Below are 15,569 nucleotides of genomic sequence, written 5' to 3'. Positions count from 1 at the left end.
TAGACTACAGCTGCATGAACCCCTTCCTCACCCCTTTTTCTCCTCCAACAATACGGAGGCCGTCATGCTAGAAAATGGCTTCTGCAAGATTCGCATCACCTTTCTTGTCAAGTTATGATGAGGTTTATTTACATAGATCATTTTATAAGTAGTATTTTATTAGTCTGTGTAAGTTATATACTGTATATAGGCCTAAGAAATGCAGGATTATTAAAATGCTTCTGTGAGTTGCCTAGCATAGTGATATAAATAGACAAGTGATTGTAATTATTTAGTTTGACAGCGTGATTGTGTTGGTTGGAAGAATATATTTTCCCCATTTACGGAGTCCGTGTCTTGACTGTGGAATTTAAAGGTATAGTGGAGGATTTTCACAAATTTTTTAAAAGACCCGTCCTCTCTGCTTTTTTAGAAAAGTTTACATGCACAACCCTGTACCCGCTCCCGAGAGGGAACGCCTATTAAACACGTCTGTTTAAAAGTTGCTGTTTGCATCGCTCATACATGCTTACTTTCTAAAAGAAGATTTGCAATTTTTACACTACGTCAGACTCACCACGGGTAAGTGAAAATGGGCATGCGCACTTAGTACTGCCTTATGTAAACATATCACCAGAATGATTTACAATTAGGAGGACCACTTATTTTGATGATCCACACTGCTAAAGAACATCATCCACTATACCTTTAAGTAAATGCTTCAGGGCTTTGGGCTTTAGACGAACTAAACCCATCTCTGGGAGAGATTCAAAACAAAAGACAAGTGCATTTATACTTGCATTTGCCTGTCTAAATAAAGGTACTACAAAATGCAGATGGAGATAAACCAATGGTAGATAAAACCCTGTCGCCCGGAAGCAGAAGAAAGATGAGGCAGACATATGGACACAGCTGAGAGGACCTGAGGACTGTACAAAACATAAGTTTGAAGCAGATAGAGAACAAAAGCAAAGGAATGAGGGAAACCCGACTGGTAGCAATACCAAAAGAGAAATGACCTCAGTGCCGGAAGAAGGAATAATAAAATGATGGCAGAAATAGGAAGAAAAAACAGAGATAGAAAATGGGAATAGAAGGAAGAAGCACAGACACTCTTTGTCATGTAGCAAGTAGAGTGTGACAGTTGGGTGAACCTTTGCTATTCTCCTTTTTTGTCCACGACCCCCATCAGACTCACACACCTTGACAGTCCCATAGTGCACAAACACACACAGACCAACAAACAGCTGCCAAGCCTGAGAAAACCCCGCAAAGCTAAAAAAAACAAAAGAAAAAAGGAAAGGTTGGCACCACCGCATCTTTCACTGCAGTACAGATTAAATGAAACAAACAACCCCAGGGGAGCTTGTAATTCTCAGTATTTTGATTGAAAGCTAAGGAACAGATTTCTCTTTCGTTTTATAGTTACAGAATGCTATAATATAACTTAAACATTTTTTCAGTTGTTATTTAGATGTGAATGAGATTACGAATCAACTCTCATGAAAATCTCACAACAGAAAATCAAAGCAATAAAGATTTGTGACAAAGTACTTAATTAAAAAATATAATGGTTGTAAAACCTTTGAAGCGCTGCATGCTGTTGGTTATTTTTTTGTTTTTACTTGTCTTGTATTTCCTCATGCTACTGCATTTTTATCACACTCAGAAAAATAAGACAGACATAACAGTGTCTACACACCATGCTGATTTAATGAGCCATGTAGTGATTTCATTTACTCACAGCATTTGTCTTGGTGTTTTAGACATATTACAGCCTTATTTCATGAAATGTTCTCATGCATAATCATAAATCAAATACTTTTTAGATTTTTATTTATATTTACACAAACATTATTTGAAAAGTACCACTTTGTAAAAGTACTGATGCATATTTTTGACTATACATAATTTTTAGCTCTTGTTTGCATTAGAATTATCCAACAGTCTGAGCTCATCTCCTCTGGAGAAATAGGTTTCAGATCAGCCAACTTGGATTCATTTAAAGGAACTTCCAAAAGTTTTCTAGTTGAACTAAATCAGGATATTTTATAATTTCCAAAAGCTGTTCCTAAAGTTTTCTTGGCACAGTAGTTTGCTGAACTTCATTCTAACAAAGTTTGTATTTCTAATCCAGGTGGAAATCTTTAACCGACCCCTTTTTAAATAACCTACTCGGGCTGATAATATATATATTTGCAACTCATGAAGCACAGAAATATTTTAGATTAACTTCAATGACTCCCCATTACTAAGGAGTGGTTCAATTTGCAGGTTTTTTAAGCCATACCAAGGCTTTGCTGGGCTACTCTATAAAGCCTGGATCTCAACACTAATCCAGACATTTTAATTTAAGAAAGCTTCCTGGATGAGTAAGGAAAGGTCTTCAAACTTTGAAAACAAAATCTAGTGGTTCCTTTTTTAACTTTTTAAACCTTTTTTTGGAATGACTATGAACTGAGTGACTTAGAATCTTCACCAGCATTTTAAATTAAACATTCCAATGTCAAGTCTTAAAATCAAAGTCATCTATAATATAACATCTTGGCCTTAGAAGAGTTTCTGCATGGATGACTATTCACCACCACTATCCCTTTAAACTTGGATAGCTTTATCGTTTTTTTTTTTTTTTTTCAAGATCTCGCTGTTTTCAGAAATGCAAGGCTGTCATTAGCATGTTGTGTCTCTTTCACAATTAATTTTCTATATTTCTATATTCTATTTCTTTCCCCAGTGGAATCACAGTCAATATACAGTTAGTTAGATATTTATATCAACAGACTGATGTGCACAATGCACAATGACATAAGATTACAGACAGAGCACAAAAAACACTTATTAGGAGTTTAGTTAATTTAGGGCCCCCACCTGAGTTGATTAAAAACAAATGCCTCGATGAAAACATTAGTCAAGTTTTATATCCAAAAGCTGCATGAGATATTTTATTTTATGTAATCATATTTTCTGTTTTTTTTTTTTTTTTTTTTTACCCTCAGGCAGAGAGTCATTCTCTTGTTTTTTGGAAAATTTCCAAAAGGCAATCATGTTCATTATTGTGAGGAATAGATGAATGTAACCGTTCTACCATAAAGTTAGTACACTGCTTGCTGATGGCACTGAAAATGCTGTTGCTGTAATGTTCCTGCTCAGCCTCAGCTGAATATGTGCTACAAAATCAATTTATCCACATGTCCAGAATGTTATATGGATACAAATTATGTAGCAACATACTCCCTAGCTGTTGTTTTGTACGTGGCACTCTCTGTCACTTACTAGTAATGCTGAACATATTCAACAATTTATAACAAGAATTTTTCTAGAGTTTGTGCCATTAGTGGCCATTATTTACAGTGCTTCAGACATAAGATACATAAAGAGAGAAGCAAAGGGAGCCACAACAAGGTTCCTCAGGTAGGTTATGAAACTCCAAACATCTCTATTAAGGATTTATAGACTTCATTTGAGGCATACATACTTCCTCTACAGCATGCTCTACTTATAAAAAATTTTTCATTCTTATAAAATCTTATGAAATATATTGCAAAAACTGTTTTTAGTGATTCATCAGTCACTATTTATAAATCTAATTGCATTGCAAGATGAAGGAGGAAGAAAAAGGAAAGAACTTTGTAGAACATACAGATTTTACGAAGGTCTGTGCGTTTCTAAAATGTGTGCTGAGCAGATTCTTAAAGAAGGTTTGCAGGGTTGTCGGTTCAATCCCCAGCTCTGGCTTTCAATGTTGTTGTTTCCTTGGGAAAGACACTTCCCCACATTTCCTCTTGTGGTCAGAGGAACCAGTGGCGCCTGTGTACGGCAACCTACTGTAGCTTCTGTCAGAGTGTGTTTCCATTAGCTTTGTCTAATGCACAGAGTATAATTCGCATCCAACTAAAATTCGCATTTTAGTTGGATGAAAATATGTCTAGTGCACCTGTTTGTGCATGAATGTGTGAATGTAGTATAAAGTTATTTGGTCAAGTTCTGAAAAAGCATTATGTAGTACAGCCTATTTACCATTTTCACATCTGAAAATCAGGTGCAGGTCAGGATATCAGCATTAGTTACCTGTGTGAGTGATTTTTTTTTTCTCCTCAAAGTTTCTTAATCGGCTCTGCATGAAGCGGTAATATCTGACCATATAACTTTGGATTTACCTTGTTTTGCATTATATCGGTTCAAACCACATTTAAGAGGATAAATCCATCTCTCCAGAGAGTAATCTGCTATAAATTATACTGTTTGTTTGTCGGGATTTCTCAATAAGTGTAGTCCTTCCAACACCATGAAAAGTGGCATTTTCAGGAGTTATTGGCACGTAACATTGTTGTGGACGTTAAGATCAGTAGCTATTAACAGCAGTTAGGTGAGGTTAATGGTAGAAAGCAATGTTTGCTGGAGGATATATGATAGAATTTTATTATGTATGCAAAGAGAAACAGCTGTAAAAAAAATGTTTGTTTTTTTGGCTGGTGAACATGTGAACTTCTATGTAGTATTTCTAGAGCTTAAGAAAGATTCAGGACTTGTATTGTTACTAAAACACAGAATACAGATCCCTCGCTTTTTAAAATGTATTTAAAAAAGCCGTAGATGAAAGTTTATATGGATGAAATTTTGGAACATCTGTTTTGCCTGAATGGGACAAGCGACTGTTGGTTAAGAACTGGATACGGAAATTAGTACCAGGAATAATATTGTGTTTCTCACAAAAGTCAAAGAAAATTTAGAATGCTTCACTTAGTCTTAACAAATGGACAAAGAAGAACATTTTCTTCAATCTCACACTTAGAAGATTGCAGAAATCTATGCGTCTGTTTGTATAGATACAAATTAGTGGTCACAGAGGAAATGAAAGACCCCGTGCTAATATTTATGTCTTTTGTTCTGATTCTTTTGACCCTGAGAAAAGAAATCTCTCTTTACATTGATATTTAGATCAGTTACTTTCATGCTGCAAAATACTTTACAAGTATTAGAATATGAAAGGATAGAAATGTAAATTAATGTGGCTAACTATTTGATCCTAACAATGATAGACGTATTGACACAAACAGTGAACAGGCCAATCACATGACAGAAACTTAATGCATGTAAGCATCTGAACATGATGAAGATGAAATCTGAACTAGCAATCAGAAAGGAGGAACAATGCGTAATTGCATAATTGGTGTTTACAGATGTTCTGATCCCACGATTTTTTTTATATCATCACTACCTCAAGAATTTTTAGAGAGAGGTCTGAAAAAGGAGAAAAGATGCGCAGAGAAGTTGGTAGGGGTTAACATGTGCTTAACTGTTTTCCAACAAGAACAAAAAAGTTTGCTTGCCCCCTTTCGCATACAAATAAACTTCATTCAGCCTGGATTTCTTTGTTAAAGATGTTCTTTATTATTTTGATGCAAATTCTAGCCCAAACTTTTGACTGAGGTGAAAAAGATTGAAAAACCTGAGGATGTGTTATTTCTGTGATAATAAGAAGAAATAGAAACATTTAGTGAAAGCTGGGTACGGTGGGAACATTCCTACCATTTCCCACAGCTGTCAGGCTCCTGAACGCCTCCTGACACCAACCATTAGGACTGTACACCCCCCCAAAACACAATAAAATAGCTTCTGGACTGTCCTCACACACACATCCACGGATCCAACACCAGTTAGTATACTGTACCACTATAGCTGTATATAATCTGAAAATCTTTTTTCTGTTATTATCTGTCATTATTTATCCTATATTATAATCCCACTAATTTATATATAATCCATATCCTAATGTTCCTGCATAATTTGTATATAGTTTTCATATAATAATTTATTTTATACCCTGTTACAATTACTCTGTGCTTGTATGTGGATAAAATTTTTACATATGCATAGTTATACATACATATATATATACATTTACAGTAACATTTATAGTCAATATATACATAGTCTCTCTGCAGATGTAAATAAATATTTATATCCTGTATAGCACATCTGGATAGATGCAAACTACATTTCGTTGCGTTTTACGTGTGGCACTGTAATGACAGTAAAGTTTAATTCTAATTCTAAAATTCAGATAGTGTTAAAAATAAATCTGATTTGAAAAATAGATTTGGCTATTCAGACTGATGGTGATGATGTAATTGTGTGGGGAAGATTTTCTTGTGTCCCTCAGTACCAGGGGGGAAATTGTTTAAATGCTGCAGCCTATTTAAATATCAGTACTGACCCTGTCCATCCCCTAAATAGTTTATTGAACACAACAATAAATTACTGCAATTGCCTCAACCGTCACCAGATCTTTATCCAACAGAGCAGCTTTGGGATATTGTGGAACAGAAGATCTCTATCATGAATGTGCAGCGTGTGATGCTGGTATTTAATTTTGAAGAAAAATATCAGGGAGATTCTTTTTAAAACCTTGTTGAACTGATGGCAAGAGAAATGAAGGCAGTCCTGAAGCCAAGCCAGAATGGTATCCAATAAGTGGAATGTACCCAATAAAGTGGCTACTTACTGTAAATCACAGCTGTTGCTTATAACGAGCACTAGATCTTGTGTTTCTCTTCTGTTGTCTCTTTGCACTGCATATTCACCCTACTTGGGTTAAAAAAAATGGTTGAGTCTAATTTAAAGTGAAGCCTGCAAACTAAAGTTGCATATTTCCAGAGGGCATCTGCTGTTTGGCTATATGAAAGTGGCCAACTATTTTCCACAAAGTTTGTTAGCCCCATTCCTCAAGCAAAGCTAAAGTTTTGAGTTACTGCATTGAGGCAACATGTATTTACATCCATGTCTATGTCTTCTTGCAGGCTATGGCATAGGCCTTCCCCAGGGCTCTCCTCTGACCCGTAATGTGTCAGAGTTTGTGAGTCGCTACAAGTCTGACGGCTTTATGGACATGCTGCATGATAAATGGTATAAGGTTGTACCCTGCGGAAAAAGAGTCTTTGCAGTCACCGAGGTAAGTCATCAGTGGGAGTGTTCACATGGTGAACGTGTATTGTGTACAAAGCAAAGCCTTCTGCTGCTGTACTTCTATAAACGAGTCCCCTTTTAGGATGGAGACGAGATTGACTGCCAGCTAAAGCACATGTGCACAAAGATGCACACATAAAGCAGTAACATTAATTAAATTCTGTTCCATGCACCTACCTTAACCAGAGTTTCATGCACAAACCAAGTGTCCGCATCCATTTCAACTTTCTTAAGTGTGATTGAAGAGTATATAAAGTTCTCTGTGTTCCCTTCTCCTTTCAGTTTTTTTTAAGAGTGAAAATCCCTAGACACAACCCTCTGTCTGTCTCTATCTCATTTCTGCAAAATGAGAAGCAATCCAACTCCCTTTGGCCATCCTTTTTTTTTTAAATCCTACTTCAAAGTTGAAATATGGTAACAAAACGCAATTATGCAACCTTAACTTCACCCTGCACCAGAAATGTATTAGTCCTCATCCCATTTAAAGCTTGGATAGCTGGCTACTCTGAAACAATGTGAGCATTAGTGCAAACTTGGCCCCCTGGATCAGGAGCAAAAGGAGGTCAATGTAGATGTTGATGAATTTGTTGAGTCAGCATGGGGCTAATTGCCATCAGAGGCGGTGATGAAATGAGTTGGGTGAGAGAAACATAATTATAGGGTACTGGAAGAGATCCCCACCAGCTCTGCCACTTTCTCCAGTGGATGAATGTTGCTTGAGAAAGGGTTGTTGGCAAACAGAAAAGAAACAGTGTTTTCTTATTCAACTGTTTTCCCCTTTTTGTTGTCTCTCTCTTCTAACTGCTGTTTATTTTTATTACCCTTACTTGAACCTCCCATTTCTCCCCTTGTCTGTCTTCCCTCTCCTCCCCTTGCATGTTTTGTTACACTTTAATAATACTCTTATGGGCTTACACAGCCACACTACAACGGCAGAATATCAATTGCACAGTCACATGCAGTTGCCTTAATGGTAATTACTTCAAGAATAAATAAAAAAGCTTTGCATTTGATTCTCTGTCGGCTTTCAGATCCACCAATTTCTGACAATCACTCATCTTCCTCTCTTTGTCAGACTCTACAGATGGGGATCCAGCATTTTTCAGGTCTGTTTGTGTTGCTGTGCATGGGAGTAGGGGGAGCTCTGCTGACCTTGGCAGGTGAACACACCTTCTATCACCTGGTGGTCCCCCGCCTCCGACGCTCAAACACCCTGCAGTACTGGCTGCACACCAGCCAGGTGGGTGAACACATGTTTGGATATGCATGCATGCTCCCTCTGTCACATCTCGCATACAGCAAAGAAAATTTTCTGCAAAGATGTGCAAAGACTGTTTTTTATCTTAAGGTTAGTCTCTGGTGTTCATGCACTCCAGCTGCTCTTTCGTAAAATTCCTACCTGCATCACTTGAAGATAACCTGCGCCCTCTTCTGTTACAAACTTTTAATAACACTTACTTGAGACCATTATAGATGCAATTTAGTTATTGTGGAAAGATATAGCCCGACCTCTTAATGTTATGTTAATTACATTAATTAATGAAAAGAGCTTGTTGATTACATAATTAAGTTTTAATGTTGCCTATAAATTAATAAGTTAATTTAAACTTTTTAAATTACACACGTTTCCGATAAGCGATGTTTTATGCTCTGGTTCATGACCTTCTGTTATACATCTATGTCTTTGACGGTTAAGTAGTTTTTATCTGACACTAATGGTTTCTGTAAATACAAAACAAGACTCCAGTCTTAATATAACATACTGTATATGAGAATCTGTGAGTTTTGCAACAACGCTGAAATAACAAATGAATAACAGTGCAGAAATTAAAGGTCATGCGAAGTTTCTCTTTTTATGCAACTCTAGTCAATACTAAATGAGAACCCTGTGGCAGCTTTTGGAGTGAATAATGGAACCAGCCGTCTGAATATTAAGACTGCTGGTATATGTTTGCTACATTTTTCTAAAAGGGCACCTACTTCTGGGAAGCCTTCTACAGCGTCCAACACAGGACATTAATAAGGAAAGGTTTCTCTGTAATGGCTAAAGTTCTGGTCAGAAGTTTACAAAAACTTATCATGGCCAAAAATTTCATGAAATTACATTTTTGGAGGAATAAATTCTTTGTTTCTCATTTTTTGGTTAATTGAACCTTAGCTAGTTGCACCCTGACCATGCTTTATTTCTGTAATGATCAACAATAGCCTGGAATGTTTCTGTTTGAATTCTTAAGCACTGTTCTTTTGAGAATTATTGGATACCATTACTTCCATCTCAGGTACCCAGATTGAGTTTGGTGCCTTCAATCTGATTTATCAGACAGCTCCTGTGTGTTTTGGAACACAGCCCAGTGAGAACACCTTATTGTGTTCAAGTTTTAACTAGCCAGCTGTTAATTTAAAAATAGGCCTGGGTTGATATTTTTGGGTTGGTCAAAATCCCAACCAGTTTATTCTTTAGTTTATAGGTTTAGTAATTAGTTCAAACCAGATAATCCAAGTCAGAACTATTTTAAATGAAAAAGCAGCCTAAAAGTAACAAAGTAACAGACCTAAAAGCTTGAATCTACACCAGGAAACCATCCAATTAAAAATTAGAAAACCAGGACTGCTGATGGCTGATATAGTGTGTTCTTTCTTTGCAACCTCCTAAAGTCCATTTATAGAAACATCAGTGGAGTGTACAGAGTCCAATTCATTTACAGCCCGTTCTTGTGTGTTTTTGCTTAGATTTCCATCATTTGTTCATTAACAAAATATTCATCAAATGCAAACTCTGTAATGCTCTCATCAGAAGTTGGTAAATGAAAGCATGGGTGCACATTTTTTTCTATGTACGTATATATTTAACTAACATTGACAATTCATTTCAAATGGATTTATTCTTGCCCTAAACTGTCTCAAAATGCCAGTCTTAAAAAATTTGCCCTTTTTAGGTATTTTCAGTGGGTCTTCCATGAATTAGTTAGAGAAAAGCTGTCATAGATAGCCTGTGAAACTAGCTGCAATATTAACTCTGATAAAACAGCTTTTCTGTAAATTGTCACAAGTCAGACAAAGTCATAAGAATTTTTTCTTTATCTCTAATCATCATTTCTGCTTGCAGAAAATCCACAGAGCGCTTAACACTACATACGAGGATGTCGGGAAGGAGCTGACCTGCCTTGACCAAAAGTAATGAGCTGGCTGACATTTTGATCTACGTTTGCTCTGTGTTCACGGTCACTTGTTCTGAAAATATTCAGCTAAATGCAGCCTAAGCACTGCAGGGAATGTTCATAATTCACCACAGATACATACATTTTTTATGGTTGTTATATTACCCACATTCATTTTAACTAGTTTACATTTTTGTGAAATATATTAGTGACATTTATTACATTCAGACTTTTTACTTTACTCTGATATCCCTAAATAGAATCCAATGTGATCAGTTGCCTTCATACAGTAAAACCCCTTTTACTATAAGTAATTTAATCTTAGAAACAATACAGTTCTTTTTTATTATATTATAAAACAATATTCACAACTTTATGGAAGAAAGTTCAATTTATCTTCTGAATATTTAAAGGCACAACTAAAAATCTACCAAAACATGTCTGTCCATTTTAAGGATTGTTCTAAACAAAGAAGCAGCCCAGAGGCTCATGGTACCTCTAGATGAGCTGCAGAGATCCACAGCTCATGTGGGATAATCCATTGACAGGACAACTAGTAGTGCACCCCATAAAACCAGCCTTTATGAAAGAGTTGCTAGATTAACACTGTAGGGAAGACAAAATCTCCCTTATAATGTTTGGCACAACTCATTTTTAAATATAAAGCACGAGTACACAACTACGCTAACATCATATGTGAGCATCTGATGGTAGACCAGCACCTTAGATTTGCGGGTGATATTATACTTAGATTTTTGTACCCAACATGAAATTGGATACATGCTGTGATCTTTCTCTGTAATTCCAGGCCCTCCCCTTGTATCTCAGAAAACTGCACCTTACACAGGAAGCAGCAGCAGCAACCTCCACCGTCACCTCCCACATCCCTCCCTGCTTCCACAACAGCCGGTGAAACTGGAAGCTCCTCTCCATCCCATGAACATAAAGAGAAACGTGTTCACTTTGACCTGGACACGCTTCACAGCTACCGCCTGCGCACACACACAGCATCGGTGCGTGGCAGGCCAGGCATGGTCGGCCGCCCTGGTCTTGGTCTTGGAGGGTTTGGGTTCGGCAGCTTTACCTCTCCTCCTCAGATTAATCTCCACGCCAATGGAGGTCCAGTATCGACCCTAGCTTCGACAGGTTTGCTGCTTTCTCCCCTAGGAAACAGGGCTACCCAGACAAGCCTGTGGGAGGGGGAACTCCAGGAGCTTCAAGTGAAGATCGAAACCTTCCGCAACCAGCTCAGAGAAGCTCTGGCTCGAAGAGCTGAGATCCAGACCAGCTTGGAAAGAGAAAGGAGTGGACTGGGGCGCAGGGAAACCAGTCTGGAAAGAGAAAGAGACAGGCAGAAGGTGCAGACTATTCCTACAGACAGAAGTAGTTCTACTCAGTCCAGACTTCCTGAAAGAGACAGGACCAGTCAACTGCAAACCCTGAACAATCAGCAGCTAGGGAGGCCTAACCAAACAGCTGCAGCTGCTACTGCTGGACTGGGACGAAGCAGCCAGTTAAACACTGTGAACAGTTTGGAGAGAGGAAGAGCCACTCAATCCCGCCCCAGTGTTACTGTGACAGGAGAAAGGACTGTCCAGTCACGCACTTCTACTAGTTTGGAGCGAAGTCAAGTCAACCAACAAGGTGCTGGAAACATAACTGTCCAAACGAGGAACACTTCTAGCCTTGACAGACAGAAGGCCAACCTTTCACGCACTCTGAACACTTTGGAGAGGACAAAAGCCAACCAGTCAAGTGTAAACATCGGAACCTGATTGGTTATCTGAAGCCATTTGGTGTGCAGGAATTAGAACTAGTCAGGTGCTGTTATCATAGCTGCGGGAAGAAAGGTTGGAATAGGTTCTAGTTATTTTACTTTTTTGCCATCTAGTACCTTTATAGCTTATTTTTTTCCTACTTTACCTTTTCAAGTATAAAAGGAACCATTGTCACATGATGATTAATACTGATCCAGAGTCTGACCTGGAGGATATCTGTATCAGAAACACCAACCAAAATTTTATTCACATTCTGAATTAGGAAAATAGTCCAATAGAAAGATTTCAGAGCAAATATTTTGGTTTGGTTGGGAAACCAACAGTGGAGTTGATCTCCAAGATCAGGTATCCCATACCATATCCCTTATTTTCTCATATTTAATTGATTTAATCATTAAACTTCATTTTAAGATAAAAATTTGAATTCTTTATTGAGGATAAACTGTCCGAACTGACCCAGTTTTATGTAAAATTACAACACCACCCCCCACCCCCCCCACCCCCACACACACACACACACGCACACACAAACCTGTTTAATAATAAAGAAAAATAATGGAAATATTCTTTATTTGTCCCTAAGTGAGGAAATTTTGAGTATCAGCAGCACCATAACACACAAATAAAATGAGTACAGATAGAACTAAAAAAATATAGATAAACTTGAAATAAAACAGAACAGACTGAATATGGTTTCAACTGTAAATAATCCCAATCTATTAGCAACAGGTATTCATTAATATTGACTGCCTATCAAATCAAGCAATCCCTTAAAGGTAATCTATCTGACAAAATAAAATTGGCTAAAAGATCTCAAAAACAGAACAATCCCAAATCCAAATTAAACCTGAAAAACAGAGTCATTAATATATAGTTTTGTTTTGTTTGTTTTGTAATGGGTTTACAAAGCAATTTCTGATGCTTCAGGACTCCAATAAACCACAGTGAGAGCCATGGTCTACCAGCAGAGACAACATAGATCCATATCAAACCTTCCTATGAATGTCTGGCCTACCTGAATAACCCCAAGAACATGTTTGCAATTCATCCAAGAGGTTAAAAAAAACAACCCAGAACATCTAAAGCTCTGCCTCGCTTTCCCCTTTTAACTTTAGTGTTTTATGATTTAGCAGCAGATAGAGGCTAGGCAAAATCAGACACATTAACAGGCCATTCATGCCCATAATCTCCTATATGCTACTTGCTACAGAATGATGGAAGGAACCAAACCAGCATCAACCCCTCCAAAGGAGCATTAAACTTGAAACGCCACAGTTGTGGCTAATTTAGAAACAGCTGTGACTACAATCCCTCCATAGCAATTTGAATTAATTTAATTTTCCAGATGAGATAAAATTGGTTTGGATGGCATTCTTCTTTTAATAAGTGAGATTATTATCTGTGACCTTCTGTCCTATGATGGACTAATGATTCATCCAGAGAGTGCTCTGCCTTTATATGAGATTACTGTAAAGATAGGCACCCAGACTAAGTTGTTAAGGAATGTTTTTCTACAACACTTTAATTGACAAAAGAACAAACAGATATACATAGACTTAAATAGATAGATAAATGGAAATGAGAAGTAAAAAAGGGCAATACAATGGGTCTAAAGTGGGAGTTAAAATATGGATGACCTGATGTAAGCTTGTGTGTATTGATAATGTTGTTGAGGAGTTAAATGACAGATGCATGAAATGTTCATTTCCAATTTCATTTACAGAAATACGCTCTATTGTAACATTGAATTACTTTCAGTCCAGCTGCAGTTTGTATCCATAGATAATAAAAAACTGATTAAGTGTTGATGAAATTTACAGAGCAATAAAATCAAAAGTGTAAGAAAAATAACAATTATTGCAATGATATCTTAAACATCAAGATCAAAGAGATTAGAACTGGGGGTAGAAAATAATCAGACCTTCTGTGGTAGATTGATTAACCATATCTGGTTAAAACAAAGATGGCCTCAGGAAACTACACTGACAACCAGTTGGAAAGGGAAGAAATCACTTCAAATGTAATTGAAAAGGGTACTAATTCAATTTCAAATTTGAAGTACAAGTAAATGCAGAACAACAACCTGGTACCAGAGTTAGTCATAAACAAGCTATAAAAGTGGAGTTACACAGACTGACAATACTTTAATTTAAATTGACTGTCAACATTTGTTGTTTGTTTTAGCATAACTGGTGGATGTCAAATCTGTTGGTCATTGGAAAAACATAAATATGTTTTGTTTTCATTTATGTGGTAGTTATGCCTTCATTTAATGTCTGTTTTTTTTTTTTTTTCAATTCACCTTGCTCCCTCTTTTGGTGTCTTTATTTTTAGACCAATTGAAATCAAGGATCTCAAAGAGGTGAGATTTCAACTTATTAAACCAACACATTACCAGTATTTTAAAATATAAATGCAAAATACAGTATCTGGGGGAAAAAAAGATCCAAGGCAAACAAAGACTACAGTCTGGGTACTATAAAAACTGCCCAAAAAAAAAAAAAAAAAAATATTATCCGATCCGATTTCTTTCTTTTTATGTGCGACAGTAGGAATATGATATGAATGAATGAAGGTTTTTACTGGAAAATGTCCCTTATGCCTATTTTCACCTTTCAGTTTGTACTATATATATATATATATATATATATATATATATATATATATATATATATATATATATATATATATATATACAAATACAATACAAATAGAATATATATATTTAATATATATTCCCTATTTAATTGTAGCCAGAATGCCAGGAAAGCTCTGTGTCAGAAATCATTGGGGTAAACTCTTTAAATAACAGTTCATTGTGTATATTTATTAAATATCCAGGAGACATGACAACAGATTTTGATGGAAATTGTAATTTTACTCAGATCAGATATGTTGCTTTTAGTTACAGAAGTCTGCCACATGATCACATCATTACATCATACACATTTCCAGGTGAGGAGACATCCATCGCTACAGCCGAATCAAAATATTACACTCTTTTCTTAGCTAAAGGACACCACTCTCATTCCATTCCCAACTATATATCCAGACAGAGGAACTGTCTTAATCAGATAATTTTACATTTAACATTAACATTAAATTCAATTCAATTAAGTTTATTTATATAGCGCCAATTCTCAGCACATGTCATCTCAAGGCACCAGATCATAGAGTCAAATTGATTCAAAGTTTTCTATCTAAGGAAAACCAGTTGATTGCATTGACTCATTGACTCGAATACAATCCCTCACACTAAGCATGCTTGTAGCCACAGTAGAGAGGAAAAACTCCCTTTTAACAGGAAGAAACCTCCAGCAGAACCAGGCTCAGTGTGAGCGGCCATTTGCCGGGGCCGACTGGGGTTCAAGGAGACAGAAGCAGAGACACAAAAAGCAGCTGTAAAAAGCGGCCCCGTCCAGGAAACCCACAGCCAGGCAGACGAGCTCCGAGCCAGCTCCCATGTCAGAGACTGAAGAGAGCACATCCAGCCAGTCACGGTCAGAGAAATAGGACACTGGAAAAAAGAGGCTGATCTCCAACATCTGTAAACAAGGGTGTTGATGGAAGCAGCACACCTGATATTTCTCTCCAGGGTGGTGTCACAGCCAAACAGGAACAGATAAGGCAAAGCTACTATGAGAAAAGGCAGAGAGAGCATAACGTTAGAGATTAAACTAACAGATAC

At 37.0% G+C, this 15,569-nt stretch overlaps 1 protein-coding gene across 1 annotated transcript in view; it reads left to right on the top strand.

The window, feature by feature from the left end:
- The window catches only part of grin3ba (glutamate receptor, ionotropic, N-methyl-D-aspartate 3Ba), a 170,588-nt gene extending 158,236 nt beyond the window's left edge, over window positions 1-12,352 (top strand). Inside the window, exons 9-12 of the mRNA XM_038292327.1 lie at window positions 6,780-6,931; window positions 8,021-8,185; window positions 10,052-10,119; window positions 10,912-12,352. Of these exons, the coding sequence (XP_038148255.1) occupies window positions 6,780-6,931; window positions 8,021-8,185; window positions 10,052-10,119; window positions 10,912-11,878 (1,352 nt within the window). The 3' untranslated portion in view covers window positions 11,879-12,352. The remainder of the gene's footprint in view (window positions 1-6,779; window positions 6,932-8,020; window positions 8,186-10,051; window positions 10,120-10,911) is intronic.
- Window positions 12,353-15,569: the final 3,217 nt, after the last annotated feature.

This window comes from Cyprinodon tularosa, unplaced genomic scaffold, assembly GCF_016077235.1.
Source record: "Cyprinodon tularosa strain WSP-4 unplaced genomic scaffold, ASM1607723v1 ctg310, whole genome shotgun sequence".
NCBI lineage: Eukaryota > Metazoa > Chordata > Actinopteri > Cyprinodontiformes > Cyprinodontidae > Cyprinodon > Cyprinodon tularosa.
The sequence above is the reverse complement of the archived record's forward strand: the minus strand, read 5'-3'. Positions and strand labels throughout refer to the sequence as shown.